The sequence below is a fragment of the Choloepus didactylus genome, chromosome 18 (assembly GCF_015220235.1).
Source record: "Choloepus didactylus isolate mChoDid1 chromosome 18, mChoDid1.pri, whole genome shotgun sequence".
Classification (NCBI taxonomy): domain Eukaryota; kingdom Metazoa; phylum Chordata; class Mammalia; order Pilosa; family Megalonychidae; genus Choloepus; species Choloepus didactylus.
In genome coordinates, this window is record NC_051324.1 from 18300867 (window position 1) to 18316018 (window position 15152).

Below are 15152 nucleotides of genomic sequence, written 5' to 3' on the forward strand. Positions count from 1 at the left end.
AATGGGAACTCCTCAGAATTAAAATTTCTGTACTTCAAAGTAATTTGTCAGTAAGTAAAGAGATAACCAACTCAATGGGGGAAAATATTTGGAAACCATCTATCTGATAAGAGATTGATATCTTATATATATAAAGAAATCTTACACTCAACGACAATAGTACAAACAGCCCAATTATAAAATGGGCAAAAGATATGAAAAACATTTCTCTGAAGAGGAAATACAAATGCTAAAAAAACAAATGAAATATATTCATCTTTGCTACTAGGGAGATGCAAATCAAGACCACAATGTGGTATTATCTTACACCAATAAGAATGGCTGCCATTAAACAAACAGTAAACTATAAATGCTGGAGAGGATATGGAGAAATTGGAACTCTTATTCATTCCTGGTGGGAATCTATAATGGTACAGCCACTCTGGAAGACAGTCTGGCAGCAATTTCACTTCTTGGTATATACACAGAAGATCTGAAAGCAGCGACATGAACAGATATTCGCACACTGATGTTCATAGCATCATTATTCACAATAGCCAAGAGATGGAAACAACATAAATGTCCTATGTCAGATAATTGGATAAACAAAATGTGGTGCATACATATGACAGAATACTATGCAGCAGTGAGAAGGAATGAGCTTGTGAAGCATATGATAACATGGATGAACCTTGAGGACATAAGGTTGATTGAAATAAGTCAGATACAAAAGGGTAGACATTTTGTGTCATCACTAATGTGAACTCTGTGAAAAATGTAAAACAAGTGTCTTATACTGTAGAATATAGAGAACCCAGAGATACACAGCAGCTACTGAAGAAGGAATGATAATCTAATAAGAACAGATAAGATATTGAGTGTAACCTTAATGATAAGGGAATCTCAGGAATGATTATGGCTCATTAATTTTCTTGTGGCATTGTGAGAGCATATTGGAAGCAATGAAGTTATTTCAGGATACTTGTTTTACCTACTCATTTGTTTTGTTTGGAAATGTTTTTTTTTTTTTTATTTTTTTGATGAAGTTAAAAAATAGAAAAGGCATTTGACAAAATCCAGTATCTTTCTTGACAAAAACACTTTGAAACATAGGTGTATAAGGAAGCTTCTTCAACATGATAAATGGCATATATGAAAAACTCACAGCTAACATTGTATTCAATGATGAGCAACTGAAAGCTTTCCCTCTAAGATCAGGAACAAGACACAGATGTCCACTGTCACCACAGTTATTCAACATTGTTTTAGAAGTTCTAGCCAGAGTAATAGGAAAGAAAAATAAATAAAATGCATCAATATCAGAAAAGAAGAAAAACTTTCACTACCTGCAGATGTCATGATCCTATACTGAGAAAGTCCTGAAACAACTACCACAAAGCTACTAGAGCTAATAAACAAGTTCAGTAAAGTGTCAGAATACAAGATCAACATGCAAAAACCAGTAGTATTTCTACACACTAGTAATAAGCTATTCAAGGAGCTAATCAAGAAAAAAATTCCAACTACAAGAATCAAATATCTAGGAATATATTTAACAAAGGATGTAAAGTACCTGTACACAGGAAACTACAAAACATTGCTAAAAGAAATAAAGGAGACCAAAATAAATGGAAAGACATTCTGTATTCATGGATTAGAAGGCTACATGTTATTAAATTGTCAATTCTGTCCAACTTGACCTACAGGTTCATTGCAACATCAAAGTTCCAACAGCCTGCTTTGCTAAAGTGGAAAAGCTAATTATCAAATTTATTTGGAAGGGAAAGGAGCCTCAAATAGCCAAAAAACAACTTGAAAAAGAAGAGTAAAGTGGGAGAACTCACACTTCCAGACTTTAAAGCATATTATAGAGCCACAGTGGTCAAAAAAGCATGGTCTTGGCATAAAGATAGACATATTGATCAATGGAATTGAATCGAGTTCAGTAACAGAATGTCATATCTGTGGTCATTTGATTTCTGACAAGGTTCCCAAGTCTATCTGTCCAGGACAGAGCAATCTCTTCAATAAAATGGTGCTGGGAGAATTGGATATCCGTATCTATAAGAATGAAAGAGGATCCCTATGACACTCCCTTTACAAAAGTTAACTCAAAATAGATCAAAGACATAAATAAAAGAACCAGTGCCATAAAATTCCTAGAAGAAAATGTAGTGAAGTATCTTCAAGATCTAATGATAGACCATAGTTTCCTAGATCTTACACCCAAAACACAAGTAACAAAGAAGAAATAGATAAATGGGACCTCCTCAAAATTGACTACATCTGTGGTCCAAAGGACTTGTCAAAAGGATGAAAGCAAAGCCTACTCGATGGGAAAAAATATTTGGAAAACACGTATCTGACAAAAATTTGATATCCAGAATATAGGAAAATATTGTACAATGAAACAATAAAAAGACAACCCAATTTAAAGAAAGAAATAAAAAAGACATTTTTCTGAAGAGGAAATACAAATGGCTAAAAAGAACATGAAAAAATGTTCATCTTCATGAGCTATTAGGGAAATTCAAATCAAAACCATAATGAAATATCATCATCTCACACCTACTAAATGGCCACTATTAAACAAAAAGGAAATTACAAATTTTGGAAAGCATGTGGAGAAATTGGAACACTTATTCACTGCTGGTTGGAATGTAAAATGGTATGATCACCATGGAAGACAGTTTGGTAGTTCATCAGAAAGCCCAATAATCCGCTAATCCCACTACTTGGTATATATCCAGAAAAACTGACAGCAGGGATGCAAACAGACACCTACATACCAATGTTCATAGTGGCATTATTTACAATTGTCAAAAGATGGAAACTACCCAAGTGTCCATTAACAGATGAATGGAAAAACAAAATGTGGCATATACATATGATGGAATATTATTCAGCAATAAGAAGGAATAAAGATCTGCAGCATACGACAACATGGATGAACCTTGAGAATATTATATTGAGTGAGATAAGTCAGACACAAAAGGACAAATATTGTATGATCTCACTAATACAAACTAACTACAATATGTAAACTTACAGATATAGAATCTAGAATACAGGTTACCAGGAGCTAGAATGAGGCTAGAGAATGGGGAGTGGTCGCTTAAGATGTGCAGAATTTTTAACCAGCGTGAATGTGTGGAATGGATAGAGGTGATGGTAGCACATTATTGTGAGTATAATTAATAGTGCTGATTGGTGTGTGAATGTGGTTGATAGGGTTTAGAGTCATATATTTCACCAGAAGGAAAGCAAGAGATTAAAACATGGGATGATGTAACACAGTAAATCTTGTGGTGAAAAATGACCATGATTAACAGTACAAGTACAAAAAAATGTTCTTCCATTTTTGAACTAGAACAAATGTAGGAAACTATTACAAGAATTTAATAACACAGTGATATATGGGCAAAATGCACATATTGCAAACTGTGACTATTATTACCAGTAATATCTTAATATTCTTCCATCAATAGTAACAAACATACCACACCAGTGTTAGAGGTAAATGATAGGGGGAGATAACAGGTATAGGATGCTTTTGGTTTTCTCTTTTGTTTTGGAGTAATGAAAATGTTCCAGAATTGATTGTGGTGATGAATGCACAAATATATTATGACACTGTGAGCCAGTGATTGTACATCTTGGATGGACTGTATGATATGGGAATATATCATAATAAATTTGCACTGAAAAAAATGGCATAAAGGCCAACCACCATCTCAATGATTTAACATTTTCTAGGAAATGTAATTAGAGGACAAAATGAAATAAATCATAAAATATTGGGAGGTAGAGGAAATTATAATTGAATACTGTAAGCTGGCCTAAAACAAATAGAATCCATTGGGAAAATTGTCTTAACTCCCCTATTCTTTTCTATTCATTAGAAATAGACATAGTTATTTGTAGCCATTTATTGGTCCATACAAATTTTATTTTTTGAGGCATCAAAAAATCAAACTGGAATTTGTTTAGGATTGCATAGCATTGATAGTTTAGTTTAGAAGAAATGTCATCTTTATTTAGACATTCTATTCAAGAACAAGGAATACTGCTCCATTTTTTTCCAGATTATCTTCCAATTCTCTACTACAGAATTAAACAGTTCTTCCAAGAAGTCCTGTATATTTTAGTTAAATTGATTCCTGGATACTCTACACCTCTATGGATGATATCTTATTTTTATTATATTTTCTAAGAGGGTATTGCTTTTGTGGTACAAGTTGATTTTAATGAAGATCTTCTAATGACAATCTTGCTGAAATCTTTTAACTCTAATAGTTTTCTTTTTTATATACAGATGAACAATGAAGATCTTCTAATGACAATCTTGCTGAAATCTTTTTTTTTTTTTTTGTGAACACATTCCCTTTAGTAATAACATAAATTTTCTTTTTTTGAAAAAGTATTCCATAAATATCCATCTTTTTTACTATGTGTTTTCAGAGTACTGAGTTATCATTACTTCCATTTGGCACATGGATTAAAAGAATATCATGATCTTAATTATCATCTATCCAATTCCTGCAGAAAATAGTGTACATACACAGTGTAAAACAGCCAGGCTATATTGTGAGAACTAAAATAGATGCCATTTTAAATTCAGAACTAAGAAGAAAAAACTACATCTCAAAGAACAAAAGGGTTTCCCCCTTGTGAAATTACTCGAGTGGCTAACCTCTTGAAAATTTTGTAAATGTTTTTGTAAAATACTTTACTCAGTGTATTTAACTTGTCTACATATACTTTTTCAGGTAAAACACATGAACATAGTTTCTATCAGCAATGTTAAAAGGTAAAACACATGAACATAGTTTCTATCAGCAATGTTAAAAATTTGATTAAAATAAAATCAAGTTTTGACACAAAAGATAAAGGCAGTAGAGAGAAGTCCTTTTAACCTTGGTACCAGGCTAAAATCCTTCCTTAAAGAGACATATTTACAATTTTTAGTGCAAATTAGTCCATTTTCATACATTAGTTATTTGCCTTTGTGGATATAAAGTGATGATTCAGTATTTTATCAAAATATGGGATTATGAAAATACTGGGAGTATCAGTATGAAATTTAAAAGATTACATTTTTTTCTTTAAGCAGGAAACAATTTTGTAGAACTTCTTTTGAAATGCCTCTTGACTAAAGAAAAATTATTTCACGCAACACAGAAAATACTATATATCATCCTATAACAATATCCTTACTTCTAACTCCTAATCTAAAATGTATCTGAAAAAATAAAAAGATCCCTTTTAATAAATCCCAAAATCTTATTTTCACCATTACTGCTCTGCAGCAATAATTCAAGTCCCATCCTGAGAACTAAGAATGTGATAACAAAATGCCAAGGGCCGTATCCATCTTGATCTGAAGATACTTAAGCTTCTTTCCCACAATCCAAGTGCCCTTAAATCAACAGTATTACCTGTCACAATTTGAAACCTTAAGTCTAAAATCTCTAATCATTTGATATAAGTTCTATTGCACATTTACTATTGTTAAAATATTTGAAGCTTATGGAATTCTCTACGTACAAGGTTTAAACCTATTCAGTCCAAAAATTCCTCACTGCCAACAAAATGTTCTTAATGAAACAAGCATACCCACAAAGTTCTGAAGCAGAAGAATAAATGACTTCTTATGTTGATAGCGAATTACAAAGCAAGATAAAAAGTTCACAATTTGAAGGAAAAAAGTCTTGAGCAATTTATACCTCAGCAGTCTACTTCAGGGAGATGAGCAGGTTTCTTTTTAGACATGTGGAATTTCATGTTACTGCATAGTATGTTATTTTAAGAGAAAAAAAAGCAATGCAAACCTAAATCACAAGTTCAATCTTATTTTTAAAAATAAAGCTAAAAGCAACAAGCATATACAAAACTTAGTCTCCTCCTTGATATTTCAACATAGTTGTTACCCTGTGCCATTTCACCACAGAAATTGTCAATAAATTCCAGGGGGACGAGAAGAGTAATTAACAACCAAAAAATCAAGGATAAGTTTATGCTTCTGACTCTCTCTTCTTTCCTTCTTCTCCCAAATCACTCTCCTCTGACTGGCTACTGCTCAGGACAACAAACTGCCCTTCACTACCAGCTTGGTTTGGTCTACTGGAAGCAGCTATCAACCGACTTTGTTCTTCTAAGTCCTTTTCAATTTGTTTTTGTTTACTGAGTTCTTTCTGTTGTTTCTCTTTTACTCTCTCTATTTCTTTTTGTTTTTCTGATGCCCTATGATCCAGTTCAGCATGCAAAGCTATCTGTTTTGCTAGTCCAACAGAATCACAAATCTTCTCCCCCTCATTGTTAGATTCAAATATATAGCAGACTGATGACAGATTACTCTCACTTCTCCCTCCTGATGTCCGAAGCACAAATCCAAAAAGCCGCTTATTTTCCTGGTGTGTAGCATACAAAACTACACTGGGTAATGGAAACGTGAGTCTTGTAACTTGTGTCTGTGGATCAATTAACTTTAAACAGTCACAAGTGACTAATAAATGTGATTCTGTCATACGAAAGATGTTATGTATGGCTCGAGCAGCTAAGATCTGGCGCATTGTTTCATAAACAACATCTGGATTGTCATCTGATTTCACCTCCATAGAACCAAGGAACCGGACAATAAATAACTGATGAAGAATAGAATCTTCAGCTTCAGATTTTCTACCTCCTCCAGATTCTCCAAATGGATTTGTACGCCTGCCTCCCTGGCCAGAGGCTTTCACCTGGCCAGGCTGATCTTCACACACAGGAGAAATGATGTCAAATTGTATTGGAGTGTCTGGGGCAACAAGGGAATCTAGAGAGAGAGCAGCCAAACTTGTGGACTCAGATCCTAAGGATCCCGAACTGCTGGTTCGTGCTGTTGGTGGCCGAGATTGTCCTGCTGGTCGTAGGCTCTCGTGTCTCTGTTGGAACGACAGGGAAGGAGTGACCGCTTCCAAAGCTGATTGATTTACTCGTGCAGCAATTTCCTCTGGATTTTCACTTAAATATATTTGCTTAGATATGTTATTTATTGTACAGATCCACTCTTCATGATCTTTTTTACTCTCTGCTTGCAGAATTGAAGATTTTTTTCCATCAAAAGAGGTGATCTGAAAACAGTATCGCCTGTCTTCACAGTCTACAGCCATCACTGAACAGTTGTCTATGTCCATGGCCAAGCCTCCTGCTACCTCTCCTCGGGCCTGAGTCATTAAATTTCCACCCTGCGTGAAGTAAAACTGTCTGTCCCAGGAAGATGACACCAAGCCTGTTTTATTTCTAGCATTAAGGTATCCAGCCTTTCGAGTTAAGTTTCGATTAACAGGAAATTTGGTGGGGTCTGGGTCAGGCACATATAACGGGTCACTGGCTACTTCTAAATCCTCTATGGTCTGCTGCATGGTCTCTATGTCACTGTCCATTTCCCTGCGAACATTCTGTACACTTGTTCCAATATTAGTTAAAAATTCTTCCAGTTGTTCATGGAGATTTTCTGAACCCATCTTAAAGAAACTTATCTGAGCTTGCATGTACCCAAGTAGCGGTTCTAATAATGCTATTTTCTTCTTGTATTGAAGAGTATTTAATGCACAAAAATAATGCATCATGGTCTGATGTTGTTGTTTTCTGGAAGTATACACATCTTCCGTTACTTCATACTTCACCTTGTCATTTTCTCTCTTTTTTGACAATCGGCTGTATCTGTTAATGGCAGCATCATGATCATTACTAGAAATTTGAAACACTTCCTTCAATGTGAGTATTTCTTTCAGATCTCTTTCTTTAAACTGGGTAATGGGGAACATCATGGCATCAGCAAGCTGAGTTGAAAGTACCGCATGACAAGAGCTAAGCTCATCTATAACTTTTGAAAACTGTTGCAAAGTAGAGCTCATAACTTCATCATCACCTCCCAGTGGAAAACGCTGTTTTTCATATTCTTTTAGAAGTTTTGAAGTCAGGTGTGTTGCTGCACTTAATTCATTCTGGGCATCATAAATCCGATGCATAGCTTGATACAACTGGTTCATATAGTTAGAAATAGCTGCAGCATCTTCTTCAAATACACCCAGTAAAGACCTTGTCTGCGGGCTGTCCTCCAGCGTCTCCTCGATAGGCAGCTTGTCGATCCCCGGCATCGTGGCGGAGGGAGGGCGGCGGCAGGAGACGCGACGGCCGATCCCGCTGAAATCTTTTAACTCTAATAGTTTTCTTTTTTATACACAGATGAACACATCACATTCAAATTATGACAGATATATTTCTTCAGTATAAATCTTTGCACTAATTTGTTTTTCCCTTCAATACTATTTCAGTTTTTCCTTAGAGAACTATTCAGAATCTCTAGACCTGAGCTGTTTACTTTCCATGTCTCTTTCCCAATCCTTCCCTTTCCTTGGAGAGTTAATTTCTGAGACCCCCAGGGATAAAACTGTTGTGAAGAGAACCATAAGAAAGAGAAGATATGAGCTTCTTGTTCCCTTGTTTCCTCATATATCCCCTTACTTGTCTTATCAGTACATAACTGGGCTTACCTAGTTCCTCATCTTCTTTCTTGAAGAGATCTCACTGGCTTCTATTCCAGGGTGAGTGGTCTCATAGGTCTTTCTTCTGCTCTTAAAAACAGAGAAGGGGTTTCCATTGTCACCACCTCAAACTTACTCCATACGTGGAGCAACTGATGTCCCAGAGAGGAGAAAAAAGAGTGGAAGAGCTGTGATTTCAACCAGAGGTCCTGACTTCTTTCCTGGGGCCCTTTGTCCATGCTCCTCCTTCTTGGATGAGACCTGCTCTCTTTACTCTTATGGGTTGGTATAAGGGGATTCACTAGTCCAGCTCCCTATGAGGACCAATCCATCATGCCTCCTAGAACCTTCACTCCAGGGAAGGCTTTATTGAGTCTTTTCATCTTCAGGAGCATGAAGCTCCTGGTTGGAGTTCCAGGGTAGGGACCAATCTCTGCTGAGTAAGGAGAGCCTGGGACTCCTGATGAACCCCTGAAAGTGGTAATGCTGGAGGAGCTCCTCAGAGAAGGGCATCATGGTGTCCCTGTCAGATATGCTGGATGTCCTGGATGATCAGAGTCCACCCCAGAATCCTAGGGTTTTAATCAAGCTGCATCTCTATCCACCTGGGGGTTAGGCAGCAGCTGTTTGCTGCTCTGCCATCCCCAACTATGATTTTCTGATCTGTAAGGTGTACCCTAATAAAGGCCTTCTTCTTTAGGAAAGTTTACATGGAAAGAAACAAGTCAGTCTATGGATTGTTCAAGTTACCTTCTTGTCCCATCTAAACAAAGGGAAGCAGCAGTCTCTGCAGCAACCTTGCACTTTACTCTTGCCCTTACATGTCCCCTATGTTATACTAATCCATAAAAGTCTAGCCCATTACGGTGGGTCACTGCCTAGAACATCCCTGATGATGGGAAAGTGATTAAACTAGAGGAAGGGCTAGCAACAGATAAGACAGAATTTAACAAAGTATTATGGGTACTGAATCTTTATATAATTTTCTTTTCCTTAGTTGCTAGGGTATTACAACAGTTAGCAGGAAAAAATTGAAATGGTGGAACTATAACCCATAATATCCTTTGAAATCTGTTCTATAGAACCTTGTTAAGCTGTAATTTGAAAGCTATACCTTTTTGTATACATGTTATATTTCACAACAAGGAAATAACTGAAACTATGGTACTATAATTCATAACTTTGGAAATTTCCTATATAATTGTTAAATCATACTTTGAAAGATATTTCCTTCTTGTATATATATTTCATAATAAGGAAATGAGTGAATCTGTGGAATTGTATCCTATAATATTCTTTGAAATTTGCTCTCTAACTGCTTGTTAAATTGCACTTGGAGGCTTGTCACTTTTGGATGTGTGTTGTATTCTACAATTAAAAAAGTATATATGAAAGAGAAAAAAACTCTAGCCCAAATTCCAACATGAAGAAAGTCATCCTTGACAGCTCCAATTCACACCAATGTCCTCTTTCTCTGAAACCCTATGGACACTTTAAACATCCATTTACTTATATGGGCAATACTGAGTACCTACTATGTGTGAAGTAAATTATTATAAGGATTGCTATTGAAAAAGTGAGTCACTTGTGTCTTCAAGTAGGTAATAGTGAAATAGGGAAGATGTGCTCTATAGAGAAATGAGTGTGCTAGATGGTAAACAGTAATAAATTCCATTCAATAATGTGTAGTGGGAGTTTAGGATACAGAGAGTTCATTTTAAAATGAAGTTTTAAAGCAGTAATTCAGCAACCAGTGTTTCATCAAGTCTTGAAATATAGAGGCATGTAAAGTAAGAGAAACTCACTCACAGGTAGAGAAAACAGCATGAGCAGAAAGGCAGAAATCACAGGATCATAATCTAATGGATTCTGCTAAACTGTACCCAAGAGAAAAGTGGGAGTAATCATTCCTTGATGTAGATATGTAGAGTGCTTCTTCCCATCCACTGATATGTCTAATGGCAAAGCATTTATCAATTGCTAATTTCATAGATGATGATCAGGCCTGAGGAAGGTTTTATCCCTGATCCACCTTAAAAATTCAAAAAATCTTAGAATTTTAAGGAGATTGATCTTAGAGATCATACATCCAATTTTGGAGGCATGTGGTATCCCCTCTGCAAATTCCCAATTGCCTGAACACACACAATGGAGCCCTCATTAAGGTGATTGAGGTATCCTCAAACTGGATGCATCCTTCTGCAGGAATAGAGGGGTCAATGAGATGAAAGAGGACTGTTAACCACTTCAAGTGTGGGTTAGGCTGTAGTTACTGCCTTGGCTTCATGCTAAGCTGGAGGAGTGTTTGTAGAAGGAGAGTAAATAACCTGGAAGGGCTGGTTGCCTTTTTTGTCCTGTAAGAAGAAAAGCAATGACAAGGAGAGGACAATGCTATTATCAGGGGTTCCAGGGTGCAAGGAAGCCAGAGGTTCTCTATTCTGGCTGGACATTAGAATCATGTGGAAAACATTAATAAAGCATCCATGCCCAGCTGACATCCAAAGACAATTAAATCAGAATTTTTTTGTGATAAGATCTGAATATCTGTATTTTCTTCTTAAGGCTTCTCAGATGATTCCTATAATCATCCAGATTGAGAATTTAGTTTAAGGGAGGGTCAGTGATTGAAGAGACAAATGCTGAACACCAGAGCTGTACAAGATATCTTAACTTTCTATAATGTCTCTGTTATTCATTTTTAGCTGTTGTCTCTTCTCCTGTAAGGTTTATCAATTAATGAAAATGAGACAGTCCTTTTCTCAAAAGTGAACAAATGTCAAGAAAGGGATAGTGGTGGCTGGAAGTGCCCAATTAATGGAGTCTAAGAGAGCAGTGATTCATTGGAATCACCTGGGGAGCTTTAAAACATACTGGTGCCGGGTTCCCACCCTCAGAAATTCTGGTTGAATTGGCCTGGATTGGAGCCCAGGCATCAGGACTTTTTAAAGTTCCCACTTAATATGTATCCAAGGGTGAGTCCCACTGTGATAGAGAATGGAAGACAAATGAATGGTCAGCTGATTTCCAGTCTTTGGAAAGAAAGGAAAGCATAAGGCAAGAAGGGAGTATCTGAGAAGTCACTTCAGGATTTTAACAACCATGACACCCATGGGTTGCTCTTTGACAATTGGTAGCAACAATGAGATCAGAGACCCTAGGCACATACTTGGTGACCGCAGAATAGATCCAAATCACCTGAGGGTATCAGAGGATAGGCACTTGCAGAGCTAGTCAAAGGAAATGGAGTGTGGTTGACAGAAAGTAAAAATGAGTGGGGCAGCTGCTGACTGCATTCAGGACTCACCCAAGCTCCCAAGCTTTGCTGTGATACAAGTGATTGTGTTCACAAGGCAAGGACCTTGAGATTATGAGGACATGGTCATGGGGAGGGTGGAAATAGCTCAGCCACTCACAAAATGTACATTTATTGATTACTATAAAACTAATATTGATAATTTGGAAAGACTGAGCAATTCAAAGGAAACAATTACATACCATATGTGAATACCACTCTTTGAAAACAGCTAGTAATATCTTGGTATTTCTTCTGGTTATTGTCTGTGTGTGTTTCTGTGTGTGTGTGTTACAATATTGAGAATAAAGTTTATATAAAGTTTTGCATCCTCTTTAAAATCTCATTTTATCACAGAAATTTACTTGTTTTTATGAAGTTACTTTGGTTAATGCTGGTTTTTAAAAATTTTATTTTCTTGCTGATCACAGTATATAAGAAAACTATATATTATTGGATTTCTGCTTTTTGTCTTGTAATTTTCCTATAGTTGGATATTTTTAAGGTTTTCCAGGTCTTTTACTGTATAAATTATTTCATTTTTTCCCAATTATACATATGTTTTTACTGTTTCCTAATATCTAACTTTTTAATTCAATTTCTTGATTAATTGAATTGGCTAGGGCTTTCAAAAAATGTTAAATAATCTTGGTGATTTGAAGATGCTTGTCCTTAACTTGAAGGGGGATCTTCTAATGTTTTCCCATTATTCATGATGCTAGCTTTGAAGCTGAGTTAGTTTTAATTTTAACATGTTATGTATGCATCTATTCCTATTTTATTAAAGTTTTCAAAATTCAAATAAATATTGAATATCATCAAAGTCTTTTTAGCATCCTTGGAAAGGATCACATAACTTCTTTAGATTTATTATCATAAAATATCATGACATGCATCCTAATTTGAAACTGTCTTTGCATTACTGGAATAAGTCCCACATGGTATATGGTGAATTCTTTTTGTAACATATAACTGAAATATATTTCTGAATATTTAGGTTATTATCTTAACATTTTAGGTGTCAATGTATTTTTCTCTTTTTATCTAATTATTCATACTTAAAAAAGAATTTGAAAGTTTTCTTATTTTATATTCTGGAATAGTTTAATCAGTGTTGCAAATTTCCTTACGACGTTTCCTGGACATGGAACTTTTCTATGTGTAGGACGGGGATTTGGAGAATAGTTCTTTCTCTACTTTTTTCTGCTAATTAGTCTGTTTAGATATTCTAACTCTTCTGGAAAAATTTTAATAAATTACCATTTCATAGACAATGGGCATTTCATTGCATAGAGTGAGAAAAATAGAATTTTATAATTCTTCAATTTCCTATGGTGCTATGATTCTTTTCTTCTTACCAGTTATTACATTGCAGATTCACACATTCCTTTTTATGCATGATAAAGCCACTGAGCTAAAGATAAATCAATTTCATTTTACCCCAAAGAACCTGCTCTTGATTGTGCTTATTATTACTTTTGTTTGTCTGTTTTCTAATTTATTACTTAGTATTTTCTTAGTATTTCCTTACATTTACTTTGTTTTCTTACTCTAACTTTCTGAAGATTAATCCTTTCAATTTATTTATTTTTTTAACAAACATGAGTAGGAATTTTTCTATAAGCATTGTTTTAATATTATCCCTTACCTCTAATATGTAGTGATTTATCTTTGTTTTTGGTTTAGGTTGCCACTTTGGCCCAAGAGTCACTTAAGATATTATTCTGTGGATTGCCTGGTGAGTGACATTTTTCTGATTAATTTCTGTTTTATTAGGCATTCTGAGAGAATATGGGTTATATTAAATCTTTTTTAGATTATTGATATATTTAGGCTTAAGATTTGATAAATGGCTGTTTTTTTCTATGGGCAACACAAAAGAAGGCAAAATTTCTGTTTTCAAGTTACAGAGTTCACTTTATTATTATGTTCTCTATATCTTTCATATAATTTATTTTTGTCCTTTCTGTCTGTCATGCCTTGAAAGATGTAAATTAACATCCCAAATAATTAATCTTAGTGTATATTTCTTTTAACCCCGTGTAGATTTTGCTTTATGACTATTGATACAATGTAATTTGGTCCATAGATATTCATAATAGTTAAATATTCATTCTCCTTTATACGCTTATAAAATGTCCTCCTTTTCTTTTTTAAATTCTTATCCTGAATTTAATTCTATCTTATATTAAAATTACAAATCTGCTTATTTGTGTTTATATTGCCTTGTATGTATTTGTTGGTTATGTGTCAATCTTTCTAAATTACTTTTGTTTAAATGTGTCTCTACAAACAGCATAGAATTGAATTTTGTTTTAAAATAGACCATGAAATTATTTTTCTTTTAATTGGTAAATTTGGCTTATTTAAATTTATTGTTATAATAGGTAAGTCTGGTTTTTGTTCTTTTGTAGTATTTAATTTTATATTTTCCTTTATAATTTTTGGAAAAAAACTTACTTTTGTCTTGTGTTCCATATTTCCCTTGATTTATTTTGCATATACTTCCTTTGTTTTTTTTTTTTTTAATTATATTCAAAATGCATAACAGCTGCTTTGCCATGGACATCAATCACTCAGTACATTTGAGTGAACAATTAGAGATGTCAGCTAAAGAAAACCTATACAACCGATCTGGTATCATCCTTGACTATAACTTCTTATTCTGTATTTCATCCATTTAAGATGCATATCTTTCACACAATACCTGAGGAATTCCAATGAAGAAAGTGGTGAATCTTGGCCTGACCACAGTGAAAATGCTGGTGGGATGCTGGTGGACATTAGAGAGAGAGCCTGTCTCAGACTATCTACAGTTAGAATCTCAAGTTTTCCAGATAATCAATAAACACCTAAAATTATTTTATTTGATACCCCTTGTCAGTCTACTTAAAAATAGACCATCCAGAGTGACCTCTTAGCTAGCCATGAGCTAGAGTTCCCTCAAAAAGTGTGAGAACATTGTCCCCAGATTATCTGCAGTTTTTCTCCCTTTTCCATCTTTCTCTAATATAAATTCTGGTTTTCACTTTGTTGAATGAAGTCAAGCTACTGATTGACCTCCCTGGGTTGAAGTTTATCAGCTTATTACTAATTAACTGTCTTTGACTTATTCTTTGACTTATCTCTGAAACTGGGATGCATCTTACCTTCAAGGGCACATCATAGTTTATTTTGCAGAATTTTTACTTTGTTAATGGTGTCTAAGAAAATGGTGTATTTTATAGTGATGGTTTCTTACATTTGACAAAATATAAAAATGCTCTTAATCTTCTACTTTTAAAAGACAGTGTCTCTCAACTCCTTACTCTGAGCAATAACAAAAATTAAAATATTTTCTTCTATCTTTCCCT

General features: G+C 34.8%; 1 protein-coding gene across 1 annotated transcript; it reads right to left on the reverse strand.

Annotated features, from left to right (window-relative positions):
- Positions 1-5203: 5203 nt before the first annotated feature.
- LOC119513719 (DCC-interacting protein 13-alpha-like) lies at positions 5204-8144 on the reverse strand. The gene has a single exon (XM_037809148.1). It carries the CDS (start codon positions 8118-8120, stop codon positions 5994-5996), a length of 2127 nt encoding a protein of 708 aa, XP_037665076.1. The 5' UTR covers positions 8121-8144; the 3' UTR covers positions 5204-5993.
- Between the last annotated feature and the right edge of the window lie 7008 nt (positions 8145-15152).

Excerpts from the sequence above, each read along its gene's own strand:
- LOC119513719 (XM_037809148.1), bottom strand. The coding sequence starts at position 8,120 with ATGCCGGGGATCGACAAGCTGCCTATCGAGGAGACGCTGGAGGACAGC.